The sequence below is a fragment of the Sinocyclocheilus grahami genome, unplaced genomic scaffold (genome assembly GCF_001515645.1).
Source record: "Sinocyclocheilus grahami isolate Dianchi unplaced genomic scaffold, SAMN03320097.WGS_v1.1 scaffold285.1, whole genome shotgun sequence".
In the NCBI taxonomy this organism is placed as follows: domain Eukaryota; kingdom Metazoa; phylum Chordata; class Actinopteri; order Cypriniformes; family Cyprinidae; genus Sinocyclocheilus; species Sinocyclocheilus grahami.
The window spans coordinates 566,957-587,979 of NW_015505464.1; the positions used below are offsets into that span (position 1 = coordinate 566,957).

At 34.7% G+C, this 21,023-nt stretch overlaps 2 protein-coding genes across 2 annotated transcripts; both read left to right on the forward strand.

Moving 5' to 3' along the window:
• Positions 1 to 3,989: 3,989 nt before the first annotated feature.
• cmtm7 (CKLF-like MARVEL transmembrane domain containing 7) lies at positions 3,990 to 9,003 on the forward strand. Its single transcript, XM_016292476.1, has 5 exons — positions 3,990 to 4,240; positions 6,363 to 6,536; positions 6,669 to 6,767; positions 7,001 to 7,082; positions 8,591 to 9,003. Exons 1-5 carry the CDS (start codon positions 4,121 to 4,123, stop codon positions 8,602 to 8,604), a joined length of 489 nt encoding a protein of 162 aa, XP_016147962.1. The 5' UTR covers positions 3,990 to 4,120; the 3' UTR covers positions 8,605 to 9,003.
• Positions 9,004 to 14,128: 5,125 nt separating this feature from the next.
• cmtm6 (CKLF-like MARVEL transmembrane domain containing 6) lies at positions 14,129 to 20,739 on the forward strand. Its single transcript, XM_016292477.1, has 5 exons — positions 14,129 to 14,307; positions 14,581 to 14,730; positions 19,907 to 20,083; positions 20,300 to 20,398; positions 20,488 to 20,739. Exons 2-5 carry the CDS (start codon positions 14,605 to 14,607, stop codon positions 20,647 to 20,649), a joined length of 564 nt encoding a protein of 187 aa, XP_016147963.1. The 5' UTR covers positions 14,129 to 14,307; positions 14,581 to 14,604; the 3' UTR covers positions 20,650 to 20,739.
• The last annotated feature ends 284 nt before the right edge of the window (positions 20,740 to 21,023 follow it).

The following is a 21,023-nucleotide window of genomic DNA, read 5'->3' on the forward strand; positions in this document are numbered from 1 at the left end:
TGTTGCTGGGTTTTAAAGCAGGTTTGATTTTTCTTTCTTTTTTATCACTCTGTATTTACAGGATTTCACTGTCGACTCTGTTCAAATGTGGATGAATGGCTACACATAGATGTGTCCAGAGCTGTGTGAGATCACTACCATCCTGTTTTTGTGGGGGTGGGTAGGGGTGTTAAATAATTTGTTTTTTTGTTTTTGTTTAGTTTTTCCCCCACTAGGGTTTTTAACATTCTAAAAGCTCTTTATTCCAAAGATACTACAAGCTAGTCAGTGTATTCAGCAGGTGTAATGTATTCTAAGTTGCTTCAGAAGTATTTCAAGTATTACGTACAACAATAAAAAATATGTGCATTGACATAAAAAAGTAAATTTACTTTTGGTACTTAAGTACTTTTAAAAGCAAGTGCTTCTGTACTTTTACTTAAGTAAAAATCTGTCTTTACAACTTTTACTTGTAATAGAGTAATATTTGACCAGCAGTATCTGTACTTTCACTCAAGTAATAGAGTTGAGTACTTTGTCCGCCTCTGGTTATATGTACGTGTGGATTATTATCGCTAGACCGCTAGACGGTAACACGTTATCACGTGGTATCTGATTCTTTTCTAGGCGCTGATGCGGATGGACCAATCAGACTTGTTTTTGATTATTGTATGATCATTTGTTTGAAAAATCATTATATTTGAGATTTGTATGGTGTATTTTGCTTCGCATTTCAGATATATGTCATCATAGTTCATAATTAAAAAAATAATATTATATTTTGGATTATAAATGTTTTGTTTTCAAAAAGTTTTGAATGCAGCCTCTCCAAGTAGTTATCGCTGCAGCCCGGAGACCTGCAAGTGGGAGGAGCTTACACCAAGAACAGCAAGTGGGAGGAGCTTATGCCGCAAGTAGGCTGGATTACATCGTAGTTTAAAAAATGATATAAACATAACGCATTTTCATAGTAGTTTAAACTGAAATTCTTACAGTTTTGTCATTATTGTGTTTCCAATACCATTCACTGTCAACATTGAAATCATGTCTTTACACCTTTTGCCATGCTTCGTGATGGTGTCCTTTTAAATCCTTTAACTGTAGTAATTAAAGCATATTTCTGGATATTACATTTTACTTCTACAATTCTTCTACAGTAAAGTGAGGTGCAGTTGCACTCAGGAGGTAAATGTGCGATGCATGAAGAACATGCTGAGTACTGTTAAGAAAAAGTAGTTACCATTCACCTGTACTGCACATTCTTTATTTAGCATATTTAAAAAAAATCAAATTACAGCAAATTACAGACTAATGTTCTTCAGAACATGTTACACAAATCAGTGTATTAATTTGAAATCTCAGTGTGGGTAAATTATTTTATTTCTGATTAATCAAATTTTGTACAATCATTTATTCAGCACAATAGACTTGCATGCAGTGGACACTGCAAAATCCCGGATGCATTGCTTCCAAGTAAATTCCACGGAGCTCACCTCGCTTGCCCTTCCTAACATAACCTGGTGGGTACACAAGAAGCACAATGAGCACTAGGGTTGACCCAAATTTAAAACACTCTCTCCATGCCATCCAAGATATGCATGACTTTATTTCTCTTGTTGAACATGTACAAATATTTCAAGAATAATTTCTCAGCTCTGTAGGTCTATGCAATGCAAGTAAATGGTGTCCAGAAATTTTAAGCTCCAAGGGACAACATGAGGCCAAGTAAAATAGACTTTATTAAAAATGTTAGACAAACTATTCCTTTAAAAAACCACAACTAGACTAAACGCTAGTTTGTTCACCATTAATGTACCCAAAACTGATTATTAATTATTATTAGTATTAACAAACATTTAAGACATTTACACTTTATAAATCAGTGCAGTCCAAAACTTTGACAATGGCCATTATTTATATAAAATATAATAAAACAAATAATCAGTTGTAGAAGCAGATGTGAAACCAGTGGCTGTAATGGAACCATTGACTGTAAAAAAACAGAATGGAACATAACACTTTGGAAGGTGTTGTTCATTTTTATGACCACTAGATGGCCACAGCATAAACCGTTTTAAAAAGCTTCGAGTAATTAACCTTTTTCCGATACAATTGTGTTGAAAGCTTCGCTGGTTCCCTTTGCCATCACTAGGTACTAAGAAAACATTGTACAAAAGCCACCAAGAAAATGCACTTTTAACAGCTTGTAATACTTTTTATAAAACAAAACAAACAAAAATTGTACATCACACATACCTCTTCCATTCATCTACCATGCCGCCGCTGAAAGTCATTTTCTCCGCCACCGGGAGCGTGAACCGATACAACCCACATGACATTAAAGGGGTCATACCATGCGATTTCAAATTTTCCTTTCTCTTTGGAGTGTTACATGCTGTTCGTGAATAGATAAGATCCCTAAAGTTGCAAAGACTAAAGTCTCAAACCCAAAGAGATATTCTTTATAAAAGTTAAGACTCGTCCACACCCTCCTAAAACGCCTCGTTTAAACACGCCCCCACATGTCTATGTCACTATGTGCGAAGATTTGCATAATGCTGCCCAAATGTTCACGCAAAGAAAGAAGGCATAACTTTGATTCTCGCTGTAGTATTGTTGCCGCCGCCATGTCGTGGAGACGCTGTGTGTTTCGTTGTGAAAGCAAAACTACTTTGTTTGGCCTTCCAAAAGAGGACACAACTAGAAATCAGTGGTTAAGTTTTATTTACAACACTGTTCCAGAACACTTCAACCCAAATATTCAGATGTGTGCAGCGCATTTTATGGAGCACGAAGACTGTTTCCTGGGAGAGTAGCCAGGCACGGCACCAGAATTTTTTCTTTACTGGTGCTAAGGGGGGGCTAGACCAATATGTGGGGGTGCTAAGAAAATAAATGATATTGATGACGTCAGAGTTACTTCATAAAGAAATTGTAGTTTTTTAAAAATAAAAGCAGCTATGGTACACACCATATTCAACAGAAGTGTAGATTTCATTTATATTTTGCCAACGAATAGGCAAATTCATCAAAATAGATTATATAGATCAATATAATCTTAATACAAGTGACCATAAGACAACGACAAAAACTTTTGACATACAAAGGAAAGACTTCAGAAATGGACAGCACCCATGCGTTTAGCATTAACAACACAATACATATTTATATGCATAATCAGAACTGTGCATACTTAAAACTTAAATAAAACATTAAAACGAACACCACATCACAACCTTAGTGACTATGTAATGGATTGCATATAGCCTACAGAAGGACGATACGTCTGATGCCGTGGTTTAGCACAAATGACGGTGTAGCGCCATCACTGAGAGTAGCCTACAATGCCGGTGTTCTGACAAATAATGCTGACTCGTAGCTTGTAAGTAAGTTTTCATATTTAAAGGATTTGCTACTGATGATTCAAACGCGAGTTTTGGGCAGTGTAGAGTAGCGCTTGTTGTTTGTCATTACTCCGATCACAAATGCAGACATTGTTTTATGTTTACACGGCGTGATGCAACGCAACACGTAAAAAAACTGTACAAGTCATTATTATCAGTAATTATGTCCCCACTGGATGCTACAAATGCCTTGTTTGTAATGGGTTTTATTGGTTTTGTCTCGTCACACCGGGACACGGCATCACAGTATGGTTACATAACATAACATTTCCGTCACACGCTTGAGGTATTCGGCCAATCACAACGCACTGGATAGCTGGCCAATCAGAGCACACCTCGCTTTTCAGAAAGATGAGCTTTGTAAAATTCGACGTGTTTCAAAAAGGCGGGGCATAGAGGAGAAACAATAATGTACATTATGTGGAAAATAATGTGTTTTTTAAACTTTAAACCGCATAAACACAAAATAATGTTCTTTTTTTTAGCAACGTCATATGACCCCTTTAAACAAGCCCACTTGCAGCTTATGTCCCACACATTTGCAGCTTTGAGCCTCCACGCGCCCCCGTGTGGACGAGCCTGTTTTATATCCCCTGGAAACGTGGACGTCTTTGGTCACACTCTGTTGTAGTTGACGCTTCTCCCGACTCAACTACTAGTTCAGTGTAAGCAGCTTTAAATAAATATTATATATATATATTTTTTTTTTAAAAGTTCCTCAAATAGGATACACCAGAATGTCTCACTTTGTCGTTACTACTACAAGCACAACAACAACAACATCCTCATCGGATGGAGGATTTTGCAACATCGGGTATGCGCGTTCATTTCAAGGATTACTGAAAATCGGCCAAGTGGTAAGAGAAAGTTATACTTGTATCACATTTATTTTATGAAGTAAAGGTAGACGAATGCATAGAATCCTTAATGTAGGGAAGATAGATGGATTAAAGATGGTAACTGACTCTTTTACACCACGATGCTTCAAAGACCGACTAACGCAACTCTTCCCTAAACTTGCCATGAATGCATTTTATGCACTCACAATGAAGGATCAGTGCATTTATTTACAGCAGCACGTCCAGTATTTATTTTGGAGAAACGTTGGAGAAAAAAAAAGTCTCCAAGAACAAAAAATGCTAAAACGTACTGTAACACGATTTTACCATACTTTATGTTATTATGTTTTTGGGCAGTAGTCTACCATGTTATTCTTTAGGAGATAAATCTGAAAACTTGTGCTAACTAAACGTTTTAATCTAATTGTACTAAAAAACAATCCCAAAATGTACCATGATATTCTTTAAAGAATGCTGGATTAAATACCATGGTAAATGAATCTGATAATCATTCAGTACCGTGGTGTATAATCACATAGATGTATCTCTCCCTAATCAGTTCAACAGGAAACGACAAAGTTCACAGGAAAAGTCACTTTTGTGTGTGTGTGTGTGTTTTCATAAATTTCTCAACCTTCTGTGCAACAGCTATTTATTCTCAAGTGAGAAATGCATCATACTTTAAGCTTAAACCGTAATATAGACCAAAACAAACATTACTGTAAAACTAGGGATTGTTGTTTTGGTTTTGATGTTATTTAAATATTTGTATGCATTACTGTAAATGCTTCATTGATTAACAGAACTTTCGAGTGAACTGTTCATGAATACTATATGTATAATTTGCTTATGTTCGAACGACACAATATACTAATATATTTCTGTTAAAGGAAAATTGGTGAAAAGTATCCTGGAAGTTAAAGCTAAACCTCATTTTCACCAACAGAAATGATAACATGTACTGTACAATGTTATTGCTATGTTTTTTATGTTTGAATATGTGTCATACTATTAAAATATATATTTTTTGGATTCATGACAGTGTCATGATGTTCTCTAAAGGGTATGAATCTGGAATAATGCAATTCTTCAAAGTATTTTGGATTAAATACCATGGTATGGGATTATGGTAATCATTCAGTATCAATCAGACATCATCACTGTTCCATGGTACTGCTGCAGGAGGGAGGACTTCCTCAAAATAAAGTCTTTATTACCACTTAAAATGTGTGTGTTCGTGTGAGTGTGTAGAAGGTGATGACAGGCAAAGGTAATTTGTTAAGACTCACACACTCTGGATGCTCAGGAACAGCCGGCTGCTAAAATGGTTGCAGTGATGAGAGAGATTGAGATATTTGCACTGCAACATGTGGGGCCTCTGTGCTCAAAGAGGGCTAAACACAAAACCCACCGAAGCCAAAGATGAAACATTTCAGATAAAAGATAAATGGTTTGACAACAGGATTTATGTTTTCCACCATTCACACATTTCTACTTAATTGGTTCAACAGGAAACACCAGTGTTCACAGGAAAAGAAACCTGTGTTTTTTTTAGTATTTGCATTCATTATTTAACACTTCTATGCAACAAAGTTGGAAATGCATCATATTTTAACAGTATTTAATGGTACTATAGCACTAAACAAATATGATATCAAAACTAGTAATACTAGAGTAATATTATTGTTTTGATATTATTTTTAAAATATTTATCATGCATATATTTTTGTTGTTGAATTCTAATAGGACAATATTATACAGAAATAGGACAATAATTAAATGTTTAGTCGTTTACTTTAAAAATCATGATTTAAAAAAGTAATTTATTTTACATTTATAATTCTTAAATATGAAATAAATATTTTATTTTTTAAAAACTAAATATAAATTAATTAAAAACCAGACATTTAAACTGAAAATATCAGACACATAAAAATTATTTAAACTTAATATTACTGAAGAAATTAACAGAAACTTCTTCACTTCTCGTTGTCCAAGTACTTTAATTTACTGAATTGGTGAAATCCAAGGTTTTATTGAGCTAAAGCATTACTACTTTGTTCTTTGTGTCAAAGTAAAAATATTAGTATTTCTTGTGAAGGGCACAAGTGAATGAAATTTACTACCTCTAATTTTGCAGGTGATCCTCCTGATTGCTTTCCTTTGTGTGCACTGTAAGGGGATCAATAATTACTCCGTCTACCGCTACTTTGAGGTGGTCACTGCATGGTTTCTCATCGTCTTCTTAATCTTCTTCCTCATGCATTTGTTTGGACTTCAAAGCAAAATCACATGCATCAACTGGACATTGACGGTACGTCGGCACAGTTAACATTTCACTTACACATCTTCTCACCGAAGATCATGGCATTAGGTGTCTTTTGTAATCTTTCAGAAAGTTAATGCTGCTTTTACATCTCAAATTAGCTCTTTATTGCTTTCACAGGAGTTTTTACATTATGCTGTGGGAGGAATCCTGATCTTTATTGCCTCTATAGTTGTTGCTGTGAAGAGTCATGGGATCTCAGCTTTGATCGCTGGATCTGTGAGTGCCTTTTTATGCTTGCAGTATGTGCAATGCATGCTACTGATTGGTCGGGGAAATGCACAAAGCCTTCTTGTGTATGGATGAGGAAGCAGGAAATGCGAATCGTTACTGTTGCATTACACTATATTTATTTGGCAGTGCATGTGCAATTCTAAGAAAGATCTATTAATAACATGTGATTATAGAATATTATTAATGTGTCACTAATGTCTGTTTTTACATAAACACAGGTGTTTGGCTTTATAGCTACTTTTCTTATTGCAATCAGCATATTGACTTCTTATAAGGTCACATGTGGCTCTCAACCAAGTGGTGAGTCTGATCATGTTTTAATCATGTAATTTGTAAAATATGAAAGCCGTGAACAGTTTTAAGAAAAAAATAAATAAATAAATGAATATCCACCTTCAGGCCATCCAAAATGTAGACAAATGTATTTGTTCACTGCAACAAATTTGGAGAAATGTAGCATTACATCACTTGCTCACCAATGGATCCTCTGCAGTGAATGGGTGCCGTCAGAATGAGAGTTCAAACAGCTGATAAAACATCACAGTAATCCACAAGTAATTCATACGACTCCAGTCCATCAATTAACATTTTGTGAAATGTAACGTCTAGTGAAAAAGTCCATCTCTTGTTTTCATCTCACATCAAAAAACACCGACATAATTGTTCAGAACTGTTTGGACTGCTTTTGTTCTAAACAGCGCTTGATCTGTACATATTTCTTTCCCGATTGACCTTTTCACTGGAGAAATCGTTATTATGGATTATGAACTTGTATTTTAGCTGGAAGCAATTGGAGTCTAGACTGGAGTCATTTGGACTCTCATTCTGACGGCACCCATTCACTGCAGAGGATCCATTGGTGAGCAAGTGATGTAGTGCTAAATTCTCCAAATCTGTTCTGATATCGAAACACACAACATCTACATCTTGGATAGCCTGAGGGTAGGGCTGCACGATTAATCGAATGCGATTGTCATGTGCATTTTGTTAAAAAAGCCGGTTCTGTAATCAGCAGTAAATCATCATCACGTGCTTTCAGATGGAGCAGAATTGACTACACATAGCCGTAGTTCACTGACAAGTTACGCAAAAAAAAAAATCGCAGGCGATTTTATTGCGCGATTCTGAAATCGAAGAAATTGTTCGCAATAATGACAGCTGTTTGCATAGCTTCTCTGTAAACTACGGCTCTGTGAAGTAAATGCTGCTCCATCTGAAAGCATGTGAAAATACCACATTTAATAACATATTTTTACCCCAAACTCACTTCATAACGTCAGTCGAGTGTTTGAAATAAATCCTTCTGTGAGATGATGTGGCTTCTTACACAGAATAAGGCATGCAACATATTTCATAGTATTTAAGCAGTGATAAAGGCATTGCATTATAAATATACTTTATTTTAATGAAAATTATAATAAGAACTTGGATAAACCGTATATTGCCGTAGTCATGTGTTTATTAGTCCCGTTGAATCAATGAAAGCAGTTGAATCTTGTGTTTATTCAGCTGCAGATAGGCATTTTCTGGGTTTCTTCTGCGAGGCATATTTGGAGTTTCAGCGAGAGCACCCTCTGGCCTTTGGATGAAGATTTACTGCTGATCACAGAACCGTGCTTCACTGAAAGATACGCATGACAATCGCAGCTTCTGTCGAATCGCGATCTCGATTCCATTTCGAATTATCGTGCAGCCCTATCTGAGGGTGATTACATTTTTAGCAAATATGAATTAGGGTGAGCTGTTCCTTTAACAGAATGGACCTGTTGAAATTCATTGCATAATTTCCTGCTAATTCTCTCTTGAAGGTGCTGCAGTGTAACTGGATGGAAGACACTGTCTTATCAGATGAAAGTAGCAAGAAAAATTCTCAGTTTGTTCTGGAGAGATGAGTTCTTTAAGGACATTAAAGGGACATTTTCGGTAGTTTTTGAAGATGCTTTATGCTTCAAGAGTGGATTTCATCATCAAAATGATAGTGCCTCAGTGAACTTAATCGGCTGGGGTCAAACTTAGAATTTTTCAGCATTAAGACTGGTTTTAAGAGTGTTTTGATGTATTTATCAACAATGTCTGAAACCAAAAGGGGCCATTTATTCACAAGAATGTTTACATTATTTATTTGACAGTATAGATATCGTGTGATGCAGATTTGATTTAGTGCCTGTGATCAAAGAATATTTTGGCTGAAATTAGGTGTTCATGAAGGATTGATGCTGATCCACAGTATTATTACTATTATTACAAGAGTTGAAGTGTGTTTTTGCTTTTCACAGTATCTCTATATATGATATTATGATTTGCAACTGTAAAGTTTAAAGAATGTATTTTTGGCTGTCTAAATGTAAGTCCCTTTGTTTTATACACTGATAAAAAGAAAAGGTCTCCTGATGTTGTGTATGCTTTGTTGATTCTTTATTGATTTAAAATCTGAATTTGAGTCAGAACAAGACTTTTACTCATCCTCATGACTTGCTTTCTTATGTGGATTACAAAAGAAGATACTTTGAAAAATATTAGTAACCAAACATTGACTTCCATTGACTTCCATTACATTTTTTGATCATACAATGGAAGTCAAAGGGAACCGAAAATGTTACCAACATTCTTCAAAATATCTTCTTCTGTGTTGCACAGAAAAAAATGAAGTCACAAAGGTTTGAAATGACAGGAAGTTTAGGAAATTACAAAATAATCTGTATTTTTGGGTGGACTATCCCTTTAAGATTTTTTTTTTTACCATTACAATTTTTTTTGCATTGTTACATTTTTATGGCAAACACAAACAACATAATGCAAAAATGTAAATTTGTATTTATACTTGATTATTCATCATAATATTTGTTATATTTTCTTTATGCTGATTTAAAAACAAATGCATAACAAAGATATGTCTGGATGCATTACAGTAATGAGAATTATAGGGGCAAAGTGGTATTAAAATGATGTTGTGATGCAATGCAACCCTTAATGGTCCTAACAGGCTTCATGCCCTTTATATCATTGTTTCTTTTGGTTCTGGGATGAAATATGACCTCGACAAGTTTTTGTGTATTATCCTATTACTGTTTAGTCAGATTGGCTTTAATGTAGCAAAAATCATGCTACGTATTAATATTGAAATGTTTAAGGTATCTTATCTGCAGAACTACTTAACACACAGTGACTCATGCTCACAACTTCCGGTTACAGCAAGAGGTTGTTGTTGTGCAAAAACTACAGGAAACCCTTGACCTCTATCAGGGGAAGTGCCTCCAAAAGAGAAAGAGGGAAATACACTGACATGTGCTAGATCACTAATGGGTTGTTGTAACTCTGCTGCAGTGTGGAAGGGAATTAAATTCCTTAGGATAAACAAAGCCATTATCTATGGAGGGAAATAGAGAAATGAAGAGAGCTGCAGTCCTAGAGAGATTCCATCTTAGTATTCCAGCTAATTTGGAAACATGACTTGTGCACATCTAAACTCCTCCTTAATGCTCTGTTTAGAGTACAGCAAGCCCAGTGAAAGAACCTCTGTACCACTGGCTAAAGTAAATGGCACTTATGTTCACAAGCACAACACTGAAATGCCCAAACAAACAGGAAAAAGAGGGAAATGGTTGGGATGCAATAGAGGAAGAAATGTACATTTCTCACATTTGTTGGTCATACTTTACAGAAGTGTAATGTTGGAAAATACAACCACTGTGTGACCCACAAAAGCAGTTTGCTGCCAATGTCAGTGTGCAGTTCGTAACATATGAAGGATCTAAGGATCCTCAAATGCAAACTACTGTGTGTGTTTTGCTTCAAGAGAGCAAAGAGATTTGTCATTTATTGTTTTTTATATTATTTTCCATTGTTGTTTAGTGTTATGATGTGTAAGGGAGTAAGAGATAAGAGAACTTGATGTTATACACCCCAGATGTATTCAACTGTGGCATGTAGTTGAATTAAATAGAAAAATGTATATAGCACTGTGGATTTTGACGTGCGTGTTTGTTAGAATGAGTCTGCTCTCTTGTGGTCTGTTGCAGCAAAGTGATCATTAATTAAAACTAGAACTCAAAACATTAAAAAGTTTTAGTTACTTTAAGTAAAATTAAATTACATAATAATAATTGAAAACCCTTAAACTTATTTTATTTCCGCTGTTTTCAGGGCATCATTTCTCATTTTCATTTAGTTTAACTTTAGGTACTAAAAAGCTAAAACGATATATATTAAAATGAATAAAAATTGTAGGCATATTAAAAACAACAACAATAATAAAAATGTCGAAAACACAACAAAAACACTAAAGCTTTAACTACAGTGAAATTGAAATAAAATCTCAATTTTATATATATACAGTATATACATTCTTAAGAAAAATGGTTCTAAACAGTACCAGAAAAGGGTTCTTCGGCTTGTAACAATAGCAGAACCCTTTTTAGTGCTAAATAGAACCTTTTTTTATTGGGTTCCATATAGAACCATGCTTTGAAAATGCTATATAGGACCTTATTGGTGTTATAAATAACCTTTTTAATTATAGTTTTTAATTAATATTAGTATTATTTGCAAATATTATTTATTAATATAGTTTTTTACCCCTCTATCTGCCTGGTCTTATAATATCTTGAAGTGTCTATTAGGGTTTTACATAAAATCAACAACAACAACGTGTCAATTAGGTACTTTTTTAATGACGTGAAATTAGCAAAAATGGCAGTTCTAACAACAGTTAATAGCAGAATACATTAATGAGTGAAAATGGACATTGAACATAAATAAATGCTTAAAGAAATAAAACAAAATAGAACATAAAATAGTGCATTGAAGACCAAGCTCCAGTGAAATAGCTTCACAATCCTCTATGATGCCTCTAAGTTAATCATTATCTGTATTTTGGTGTGATAAAGTCATAGGATAGCTGGATATGTTTATGCATAAACCCTAGTAATAAAAAACCTAGTCTAACAAAATGGACCAAAAATTCAATATCTTTGTTACTTAGTGAAGAAGAGGAGAGTATCCTTAACTGAATAAAGCTGGTCACACTTGCATGTTCTCTTAAACTTAAAAGAGAAAAGACATGCGAAACCAATTAGCATTTGAAAGTTATAATTTATATACATTTTAAGAAAGAAATTATTTACCTGTTGAGAGTGTGTTGACAGTCTGTGTTGGATGGCTGAGCTCCAGAAAATCAGTAATGAGGCATCTTAGAGTGTAGCTTCGGTTAGGGTTTTACAGTAAAGCATCAACAACAATAACCACAGCAGCAGCATGTTGTGTGAATTATGTTTTTATTGACATACAAAATCATCAGTGCTCTTAACAACAGTTATTAGCTGAATACATGAATGAATGACAATTGACATTGAACATGAATAAATGCAGCATATATTGAAAGATATATACAAACAAAATACTCACAAATGATAAAAACAGAAATATATAAAAATAAACTATGCAACTAAACTTAAGGGGGACTAATCAATATATTGCAAGTAATTTAGAGAGTTTTAAAGTGTTCAATTGGTCAGCTGCTTTAAGGATTCAAATCAAATTTTCAAATAATTTTCAAATGTCACAAACTTGGAGCAACTTGAATGAAACTTCCATAGGTCAGTGAAGCTGGAAATGACTGACATCTGGAGGTGGTGCTGCAGGTCCTATATGCCTTCAATGTCTGTTCAGTGCCAATGTCTGTGTGTACATTGGCATTTATTATTGACTCCAAACAGTAATGACAAATTATCTGTCTTTACAAAAGTTTATTTCATTATACAGAAAGGTTAAGACCAATATAGAGATCTAACCAAAATCATTAAAGAGGAGAGAAACTGATGGATCCATAAAGACCCAGAGTATGAACAGCCCTTGTTAAAGATGGGAATTAAAAGCACATGCTTTCTCATTAGCTGCTTATCAACATCATCTTCCAAATTCCAATGCCAAGCATTTTCAAAGTAAAATCTTTTTTATTACAAGAAAATTACAGCAAAGACCACATGCGTGATGTGAAATGTCAGAATCCCTTGCTTTTCAAAGGCTGTTTTCATAGCCAGCATTTTATGCATCCTCAGTACAAACAATGGCATAATATTCTCACATTTTTCGAATAATTTGACAAAATTACAGCTTGATTGAAATTGTTGCACAATAAAATACAACTTTTTTTCTTTTTTGTAATTTTGTTCACTCATCACATATGTTACCCTGGACCACAAATCCAGTCTTAAGTCGCTGGGGTATATTTGTAGCAATAGCCAACAATACCTAGTATGGGTCAAAATTATTGATTTTTCTTTTATGTCAAAAATCATTAGGATATTAAGTAAAGATCATGTTCCATCAAAATATTTAGTACATTTCTTACCGTAAATATATCAAAACTTCATTTTTGATTAGTAATGTGCATTGCTAAGGATTTCATCTGGACAGCTTAAAAGGCAATTTTCTCAATATTTAGATTTTTTTTTTTTGCACCCTCAGATTCCAGATTTTCGAATAGTCGTATCTCCGCCTAATATTGTCCTATATCCTAACAAACCATACATCAATGGAAAGCTTATTTATTTAGCTTTGATGTATAATTTTGAAATCTCAATTAAAAAAAAACTGACCCTTATGACTGGTTTTGTGGTCCAGTGTCAGGGTCTCAGACATGCTCTATTGCCTCAGGTAATACGTTTTAGTAAAACTTTATTAAGGCCAAAATTATTTGAAGCGGTGGAAATGCCTACAACTGATGGAGAGTCATATGAAATATTTTATTATTATTATTTTATTTATAATTAGTGCTGTCAAACGATTAATCGTGATTAATCACATCCAAAATAAAAGTTTTTGTTTACATAATATATGTGTATACTGTGTATATTTATTATGTATATATAAATACACACACATACAGTATATATCCTATTTTGAAAATATTTCCATGTATTTCCATGTATATATTTATATTAATACAATTGATATTATATATATTTTAAATGTATAAACATAACATATTTTTCTTAAATACATTCATGCATGTGTGTGTATTTATATATACATAATAAATATACACAGTACACACATATATTATGTAAACAAAAACCTTTATTTTGGATGTGATTAATCGCGATTAATCGTTTGACAGCACTATTTATCATATATTTTTCACACAATAAACATTGTTTGATTATTTCAATTTTTGTTTAGATCATCATCATTATTAAATGTTCAAAGTTTAAGACTTGAATTACCAAAGTACTACAATCGACATAAAAGGCACGCAGAAGTAGCAAATAAATGTAAGCGCGCATGGAAAAAACGTTTCCAAGACAGTTGAAATCTCTTACAACTACTGAAAGGTAAAAATCGCAGAAACAAAAATCCCAAGAACACCCTTCTGTGGTGCAGCACGGACTGGGTCGCAGACTTCAGCAACCTCCGTAGGAAGTCCTTCCTAGAAAACTGAGGGGAGTGCGGAAGTGAAAAACACAAGTTGGTCACACAAAGGACGCGTGAACGGCATAAACAGAGCACCTTAAAACAACCACCTGAGGTATTTCACTCTTAAATATTTATCAATATTCTTATCACACATAATCGACTGCTGTACATGTTGCAGTGTGTTTGTATCGACCGTTCTGTGTTGATCAATTCTGTTAGTTAGACTTGACTTTGACTGGTTTGGTTTACTTTCGCTTTTCTCAGCGTGAACACCAGCTATCGACGCGTCGTTACTTTGTTTCCTTTACAGTATCACATATCGTTATCTGTGCTGATTTATAAACGCTTTTATTGCTAAACTGTTTTATATACTTCTCGTTTTCAGATTTAGCTACAGTATAGCTACAGTATGGCCACCGCAGACACGGTGTACAACACCACAACAGCAGCGCAGGAGCCCAAATCCAGAAAATGGTTCATCGTGCCTTCAGAGAACCTGGACAAAGTTCGATTCGCGATAAAAGTGATTGAAGTGGTAAGCTGCATGTATCATGTTTCATGTTCTGTCTGAAAACACACGCTGGACGCAAATGTGACCACATGCTTACATGTACTGGGATCATAATTTATACGAGATCTCTTTTAAATGTTCTAATATAGCTATATATATATATACACTTTCCTTTATAGTAGCCTAATGTAAAATACTTTTTTAACCCTTCAAACCTAAGTACATTGGGACATGGTTTCAATAAGAGGTCGTTATAGTGAATAAGTGGTTAATCCGTTTTATAGACACAATTCAAGTTAAGCTAGCATTATTGGAAAAGTGTGCTAATAATAGTAAACAAGAACGCTGGCAGTTCATTTAACCTCTAAAAGGTGGGGCTAAAATATGACTACTGATAGTGTTCATTAGAATATTGTTGTTTCTATTACATGCTAATGAAAGATTGTGCTGAATGAATCCATTGCCCTGTCTCACACATCTTTGATAATGCGAATGTTTAAAAAGTCCTTGGGTGCAAGTGAGGAATGGCAACTTTTTTGCCTGCATTGAATAATGACAAGCTTATTTCTAAACAAGCGTGGTAATTTCAGCATTGCAGTCATGTGCTGCTTGGTTGTTGTTCATGGGGATTTTTGTAAAGCAGTTGAGAGTGTTGGACTTTGTCTTGAGTCGAAGTTAGAAATTCCCTCCATTTCCTTGGCATCTTCCTTATGTGTCAAACTGACTTCTATAATTTATGAGGAAGCAGAACATGCACGCATCTTGGTTCACTAAGGAATACTACTGGTCGAGTGGCTATTTAGTAGATATTGCTTGTGTTTTGCAAAGACATGCAATGGACTCATATGAGGCGAGGTCCTGGTTTATTTTGTGTGTGGTTCACCATCATTCATTCATTGAAATGTTTGTTACTTAGCACGCACAATAAGCATTGCACCTTATCCTTTTAATCCCAAATACTGGTATGGGCTCAACAGGTTTGTGCAAAACCTGATGCTCTATTTTAAAAGGTATGAGAAATGTATATGTGCTGTATTGAAAGCAAGGAATCTGACCATTTGATTTGAAGGGTAATCAAGAAATGGTGCAGAATCCATTTATTTTCTTATGCTTTTTTAAATTCATAGCATTTCTTTGTTTTAAAATAAAATCTAAAATTCTTTGTTTATTTTCTGGGCTAAATTAGATTTTGAGTCCCTGATTTTCAATGTAATTTTCTGAAATTTTCAGACTTCCCTGTACATATTTGATCATCTTGATCTTTAGCTTTTAGCATCGATTCTTCTCAGGGTGTTATTAATTGGTTGTCACTATTTTAAGTGTTTGCAAGGTCACAGCTGGAAAGACCAAAGGGTGTTGTCTGCTTGCATGTGACAAACTAAGTGATATCAGATGTAAGAAATTACTGTCTGCCTTTAAACTCTTAATGCAGTTAGAGAGCAGATGCTAAATTCAATTACCATCTCATTCTTAACTTTCACAGTATGTTGTGGTAGGTCAAGGGCTTAAATGACATTCAAATCGCATACTAAAAGCAAGAATCTTTAAGTACAGGGAAGTATGCTTCTGAACACATTAAATTTAGCCAATAATTACCACATAGAGGTCAACATCGAGACAAATATACTCTTTATAAGTAATTGCCCCACAGTCCAGGGCCTGGTCTCATGCTTTTTCTCCTGTAGTGTATTCAGGGAAATTGCCACTGGAGTTTTTTTGTGGTGTTCTCATGACACTGAACAGTATGTTATTAATCAGAACAGAGACTTGCTTTTTAATCATATACAGTTCAAATTGTATACAAATGTAAGTTAAAATTAAAAATGTGTGTGTATATATATATAAAATGTTAATACTTTTTTTTTAATGATTATGATTGTTCATTAACTGGTGTCTTCTGGATGCCCTTGAAATTCCCTACTTTTAATTTCCTTTTCCACTTAGCCACTGACATGACAACACTGGAACACCTTGGTACTTCCCAGATGAAACCTCATCTAGATCAGTTGCTGAAGCTTGTTCTTAGAAGCCCTTCAGTGAGAAGAGTATCTTTCCTCATCTACCTCCAAACCACTTTATCAAACTATTGCCCACAAACCATAGCATATTTTTTGTGTGCTATATAAACCAGTGCAGTGTACAGTTTTAGTCATTTACCAGTGGGAATTTGCAGCTGCTTTGTTTCAATTTGAAAAAAAGTCAATGATTTCTTTCTTAGTTCTTGACACTTGATATTCCGTGTATTTTTAAACAAACTGTTTCCAGTGTTTCTTGAGTTTGTAAGACATCTTTTTTTAAACTCTGGTTTTGTGTAGGAAATCAGTCTACCCACAATGTATTGATCAGAACAGAGACGGTTAACCACAGTCAAGTGACTACTGTATTGTGAAGAAATGCTTTGATTTTGCTGTGGAACGGTCTATTCCAAAATGCTGATCAAGTTTAGCACTTTAACTTTATATTTTTATGCATGTTTTCCAGGAATGAAGCTTTGTTCGTTTCAGTTTCAGACTGAAATTGTTTCTTTGTGGTTTCAGCATGTTTGGTTACATTTTAGGTCATTTCATAAATGTCTGAAATAAGCCCCTTTTTGGGTGGTGAACAGCAGCTGTGTTCTATCCGGCTTGTTTGTATGGAGGATTTCGAATGGATTCTGTGTGGTAGCGATAAGGTTCTGCTTCTTAAGCGACAATAACAATTGCATGCGAACCCTACCCTGTTCCTTCCTAGCAGTCAGGGCTGTCAAAGCTCAAAACAGACGTTATGAGTCAAACATGTGGGCTAGTCTGGCTTTGTCATTTTGACGTTGCTTCTTATGACATTTGATTTTGTATAAATAAGCACGCTGTAAGGATTTCCTCTTCCTCCTTACTACCAGTTATACAGATAGATTTTCCCTATTTTGCCCTGAATCTGTTCTCTTTTTACCAGTTGAATGTCAAATACCAGCTATTTGTTATAGAAAAATTTATGTTTTATTATTATTTTCTATACTCTCTTCCCCTTTGTCATATTGATTTATGAATGTATATTTTATATTCTCAAACTGTATTAAAACTAAGCATATTGCTATGCCTTTTATTAATGGTTTAAAGAAATAATTTCACTACCAACCCCAGAGTTTAACAGCAGAGATGTTGTTGACATATTCACCACAGACATAGAGGTCAACATCGAGACAAATATACTCTTTATAAGTAATTGCCCCACAGTCCAGGGCCTGGTCTCATGCTTTTTCTCCTGTAGTGTATTCAGGGAAATTGCCACTGGAGTTTTTTTGTGGTGTTCTCATGACACTGAACAGTATGTTATTAATCAGAACAGAGACTTGCTTTTTAATCATATACAGTTCAAATTGTATACAAATGTAAGTTAAAATTAAAAATGTGTGTGTATATATATATAAAATGTTAATACTTTTTTTTTAATGATTATGATTGTTCATTAACTGGTGTCTTCTGGATGCCCTTGAAATTCCCTACTTTTAATTTCCTTTTCCACTTAGCCACTGACATGACAACACTGGAACACCTTGGTACTTCCCAGATGAAACCTCATCTAGATCAGTTGCTGAAGCTTGTTCTTAGAAGCCCTTCAGTGAGAAGAGTATCTTTCCTCATCTACCTCCAAACCACTTTATCAAACTATTGCCCACAAACCATAGCATATTTTTTGTGTGCTATATAAACCAGTGCAGTGTACAGTTTTAGTCATTTACCAGTGGGAATTTGCAGCTGCTTTGTTTCAATTTGAAAAAAAGTCAATGATTTCTTTCTTAGTTCTTGACACTTGATATTCCGTGTATTTTTAAACAAACTGTTTCCAGTGTTTCTTGAGTTTGTAAGACATCTTTTTTTAAACTCTGGTTTTGTGTAGGAAATCAGTCTACCCACAATGTATTGATCAGAACAGAGACGGTTAACCACAGTCAAGTGACTACTGTATTGTGAAGAAATGCTTTGATTTTGCTGTGGAACGGTCTATTCCAAAATGCTGATCAAGTTTAGCACTTTAACTTTATATTTTTATGCATGTTTTCCAGGAATGAAGCTTTGTTCGTTTCAGTTTCAGACTGAAATTGTTTCTTTGTGGTTTCAGCATGTTTGGTTACATTTTAGGTCATTTCATAAATGTCTGAAATAAGCCCCTTTTTGGGTGGTGAACAGCAGCTGTGTTCTATCCGGCTTGTTTGTATGGAGGATTTCGAATGGATTCTGTGTGGTAGCGATAAGGTTCTGCTTCTTAAGCGACAATAACAATTGCATGCGAACCCTACCCTGTTCCTTCCTAGCAGTCAGGGCTGTCAAAGCTCAAAACAGACGTTATGAGTCAAACGTGTGGGCTAGTCTGGCTTTGTCATTTTGACGTTGCTTCTTATGACATTTGATTTTGTATAAATGAGCACGCTGTAAGGATTTCCTCTTCCTCCTTACTACCAGTTATACAGATAGATTTTCCCTATTTTGCCCTGAATCTGTTCTCTTTTTACCAGTTGAATGTCAAATACCAGCTATTTGTTATAGAAAAATTTATGTTTTATTATTATTTTCTATACTCTCTTCCCCTTTGTCATATTGATTTATGAATGTATATTTTATATTCTCAAACTGTATTAAAACTAAGCATATTGCTATGCCTTTTATTAATGGTTTAAAGAAATAATTTCACTACCAACCCCAGAGTTTAACAGCAGAGATGTTGTTGACATATTCACCACAGCAAACAATGCTGAGAGTTATTTTGACTTCTCTTTATAGTACATTTGAGTAACTTACTAGCATGACTACATCATTTACAGTCAAATTTTTTTTTTTTGCCAGTTTCAGTTCGCTAAAGGGAAATTGAGTGGAAAGTCTCCTGGAATTGATGTAACGGTGAAAATGTAACCTTTGGACTGGAGACCTTTTAATAGCATACATGTGACTAAAACAGAGCTCAGGATGATGAATATCACTTTGCTGAGTGAATGTCCTAAATAGATTATTGGGTATCCCCTACCTGATGCATTTACATCACACCTGATTTCCTGTTTTGAATTGTGACTGAGTATGCATGTTCTCTAAATACAATGTTTAGTCACTTAGGCAAATCTAAAACGCCCAAATCATTCATATTGTCTTGTATACAGGATAGAGTTATAAGCTGATACTGCCACCTGATGGTTAATGAATGCACTTGGATTTCATTTGTGTCCCCTCAGCTCCTTTCCTTTGTGGCTTTTGTGATGGAGGAGGTGGTGTCCAGCTGTTCGCAATGTGGACCACTTTACTTTTTTGAATTTGTCAGTTGCACAGCCTTGCTCTTCACACTGTTGCTCCTCATCCTCCTGGCCACACCGTTGCACCAGAGAGTTGGAATTAACAGCTGGCCTACTCTGGTAAGTCAAAAAACACTATTAATAATAATGCAATATCATTATTTAATTTTTTTAAATATTACAATGTACAAATGCTAAATATAATAAAAAATTTTGAATATTATATTAATAAATTTTTTTGTGATTGACCTCTCCTGACCAGCCATAGTCACTTATTCCAGAGGATACAATTTTATCAAATGTACAGTTAAACTTCTTCTTTTCATTTTTCCATAGGATTTCGGATACACATCAGTCATGGCAATCCTGTTTTTCCTTGCCAGCATTGTGTTTGCGGCAGACAATGGTCAAACGGGTCTGGAGCAGGGCGCAGTGGTATGATGGCGCTAGATTTGTGTTTTTTTTTAGTTGATATGACAACATAGCTCATACTGACTGGCTAACATTTATTTCCTGTATTACAGGCATTTGGCTTCCTGGCCACGGTGGCCTTCTTTATTGACTTTGGTTTGTTCGTGAAAAATCGCGGTATTCCTTGCCGAAAGGGAAACCATCAACAAGCAGACCGCACACCCAGACCAGAGAGTGAGAAACTTAATGCTAATGGAACTGACTCAGTGAACTGAAGCATTTTACCAGCAGTCTGCTGCTGTATTCAAAAGCTTTTCCCATTTGTCCAACAATTTTTTATACATGAGAAATGTTTTTACTCAAAGCAAAAAATTCGTAATATTTCCATTTCAGTCAGTTACTAACTGGCATGTTTTATATTGTGCCTGAATTATTTTTTATATTTTTCATAAGTAGTAATTTTACATAATAGCATTATGTAGCTAAATACTGTATATGAAAACAATGAACCTGTCTGGTGGAACTTTACTGTAAAAATACAGTGACCACGTCACAACCGTGTATTTCATTAAATGATATGAAGTTACTGTACCAAATGCACTGGTAAAAACGTGGCATGATAAAAAATCACAATGACATTTGACCTTTT

Excerpts from the sequence above, each read along its gene's own strand:
- cmtm7 (XM_016292476.1), top strand. The coding sequence starts at position 4,121 with ATGTCTCACTTTGTCGTTACTACTACAAGCACAACAACAACAACATCC. Across the intron at positions 4,241-6,362 it reads TACTGAAAATCGGCCAAGTG|GTGATCCTCCTGATTGCTTT; the intron begins GTAAGAGAAAGT and ends CTAATTTTGCAG. Across the intron at positions 6,768-7,000 it reads CAGCTTTGATCGCTGGATCT|GTGTTTGGCTTTATAGCTAC; the intron begins GTGAGTGCCTTT and ends ACATAAACACAG.
- cmtm6 (XM_016292477.1), top strand. The coding sequence starts at position 14,605 with ATGGCCACCGCAGACACGGTGTACAACACCACAACAGCAGCGCAGGAG. Across the intron at positions 14,731-19,906 it reads CGATAAAAGTGATTGAAGTG|CTCCTTTCCTTTGTGGCTTT; the intron begins GTAAGCTGCATG and ends GTGTCCCCTCAG. Across the intron at positions 20,084-20,299 it reads TTAACAGCTGGCCTACTCTG|GATTTCGGATACACATCAGT; the intron begins GTAAGTCAAAAA and ends ATTTTTCCATAG.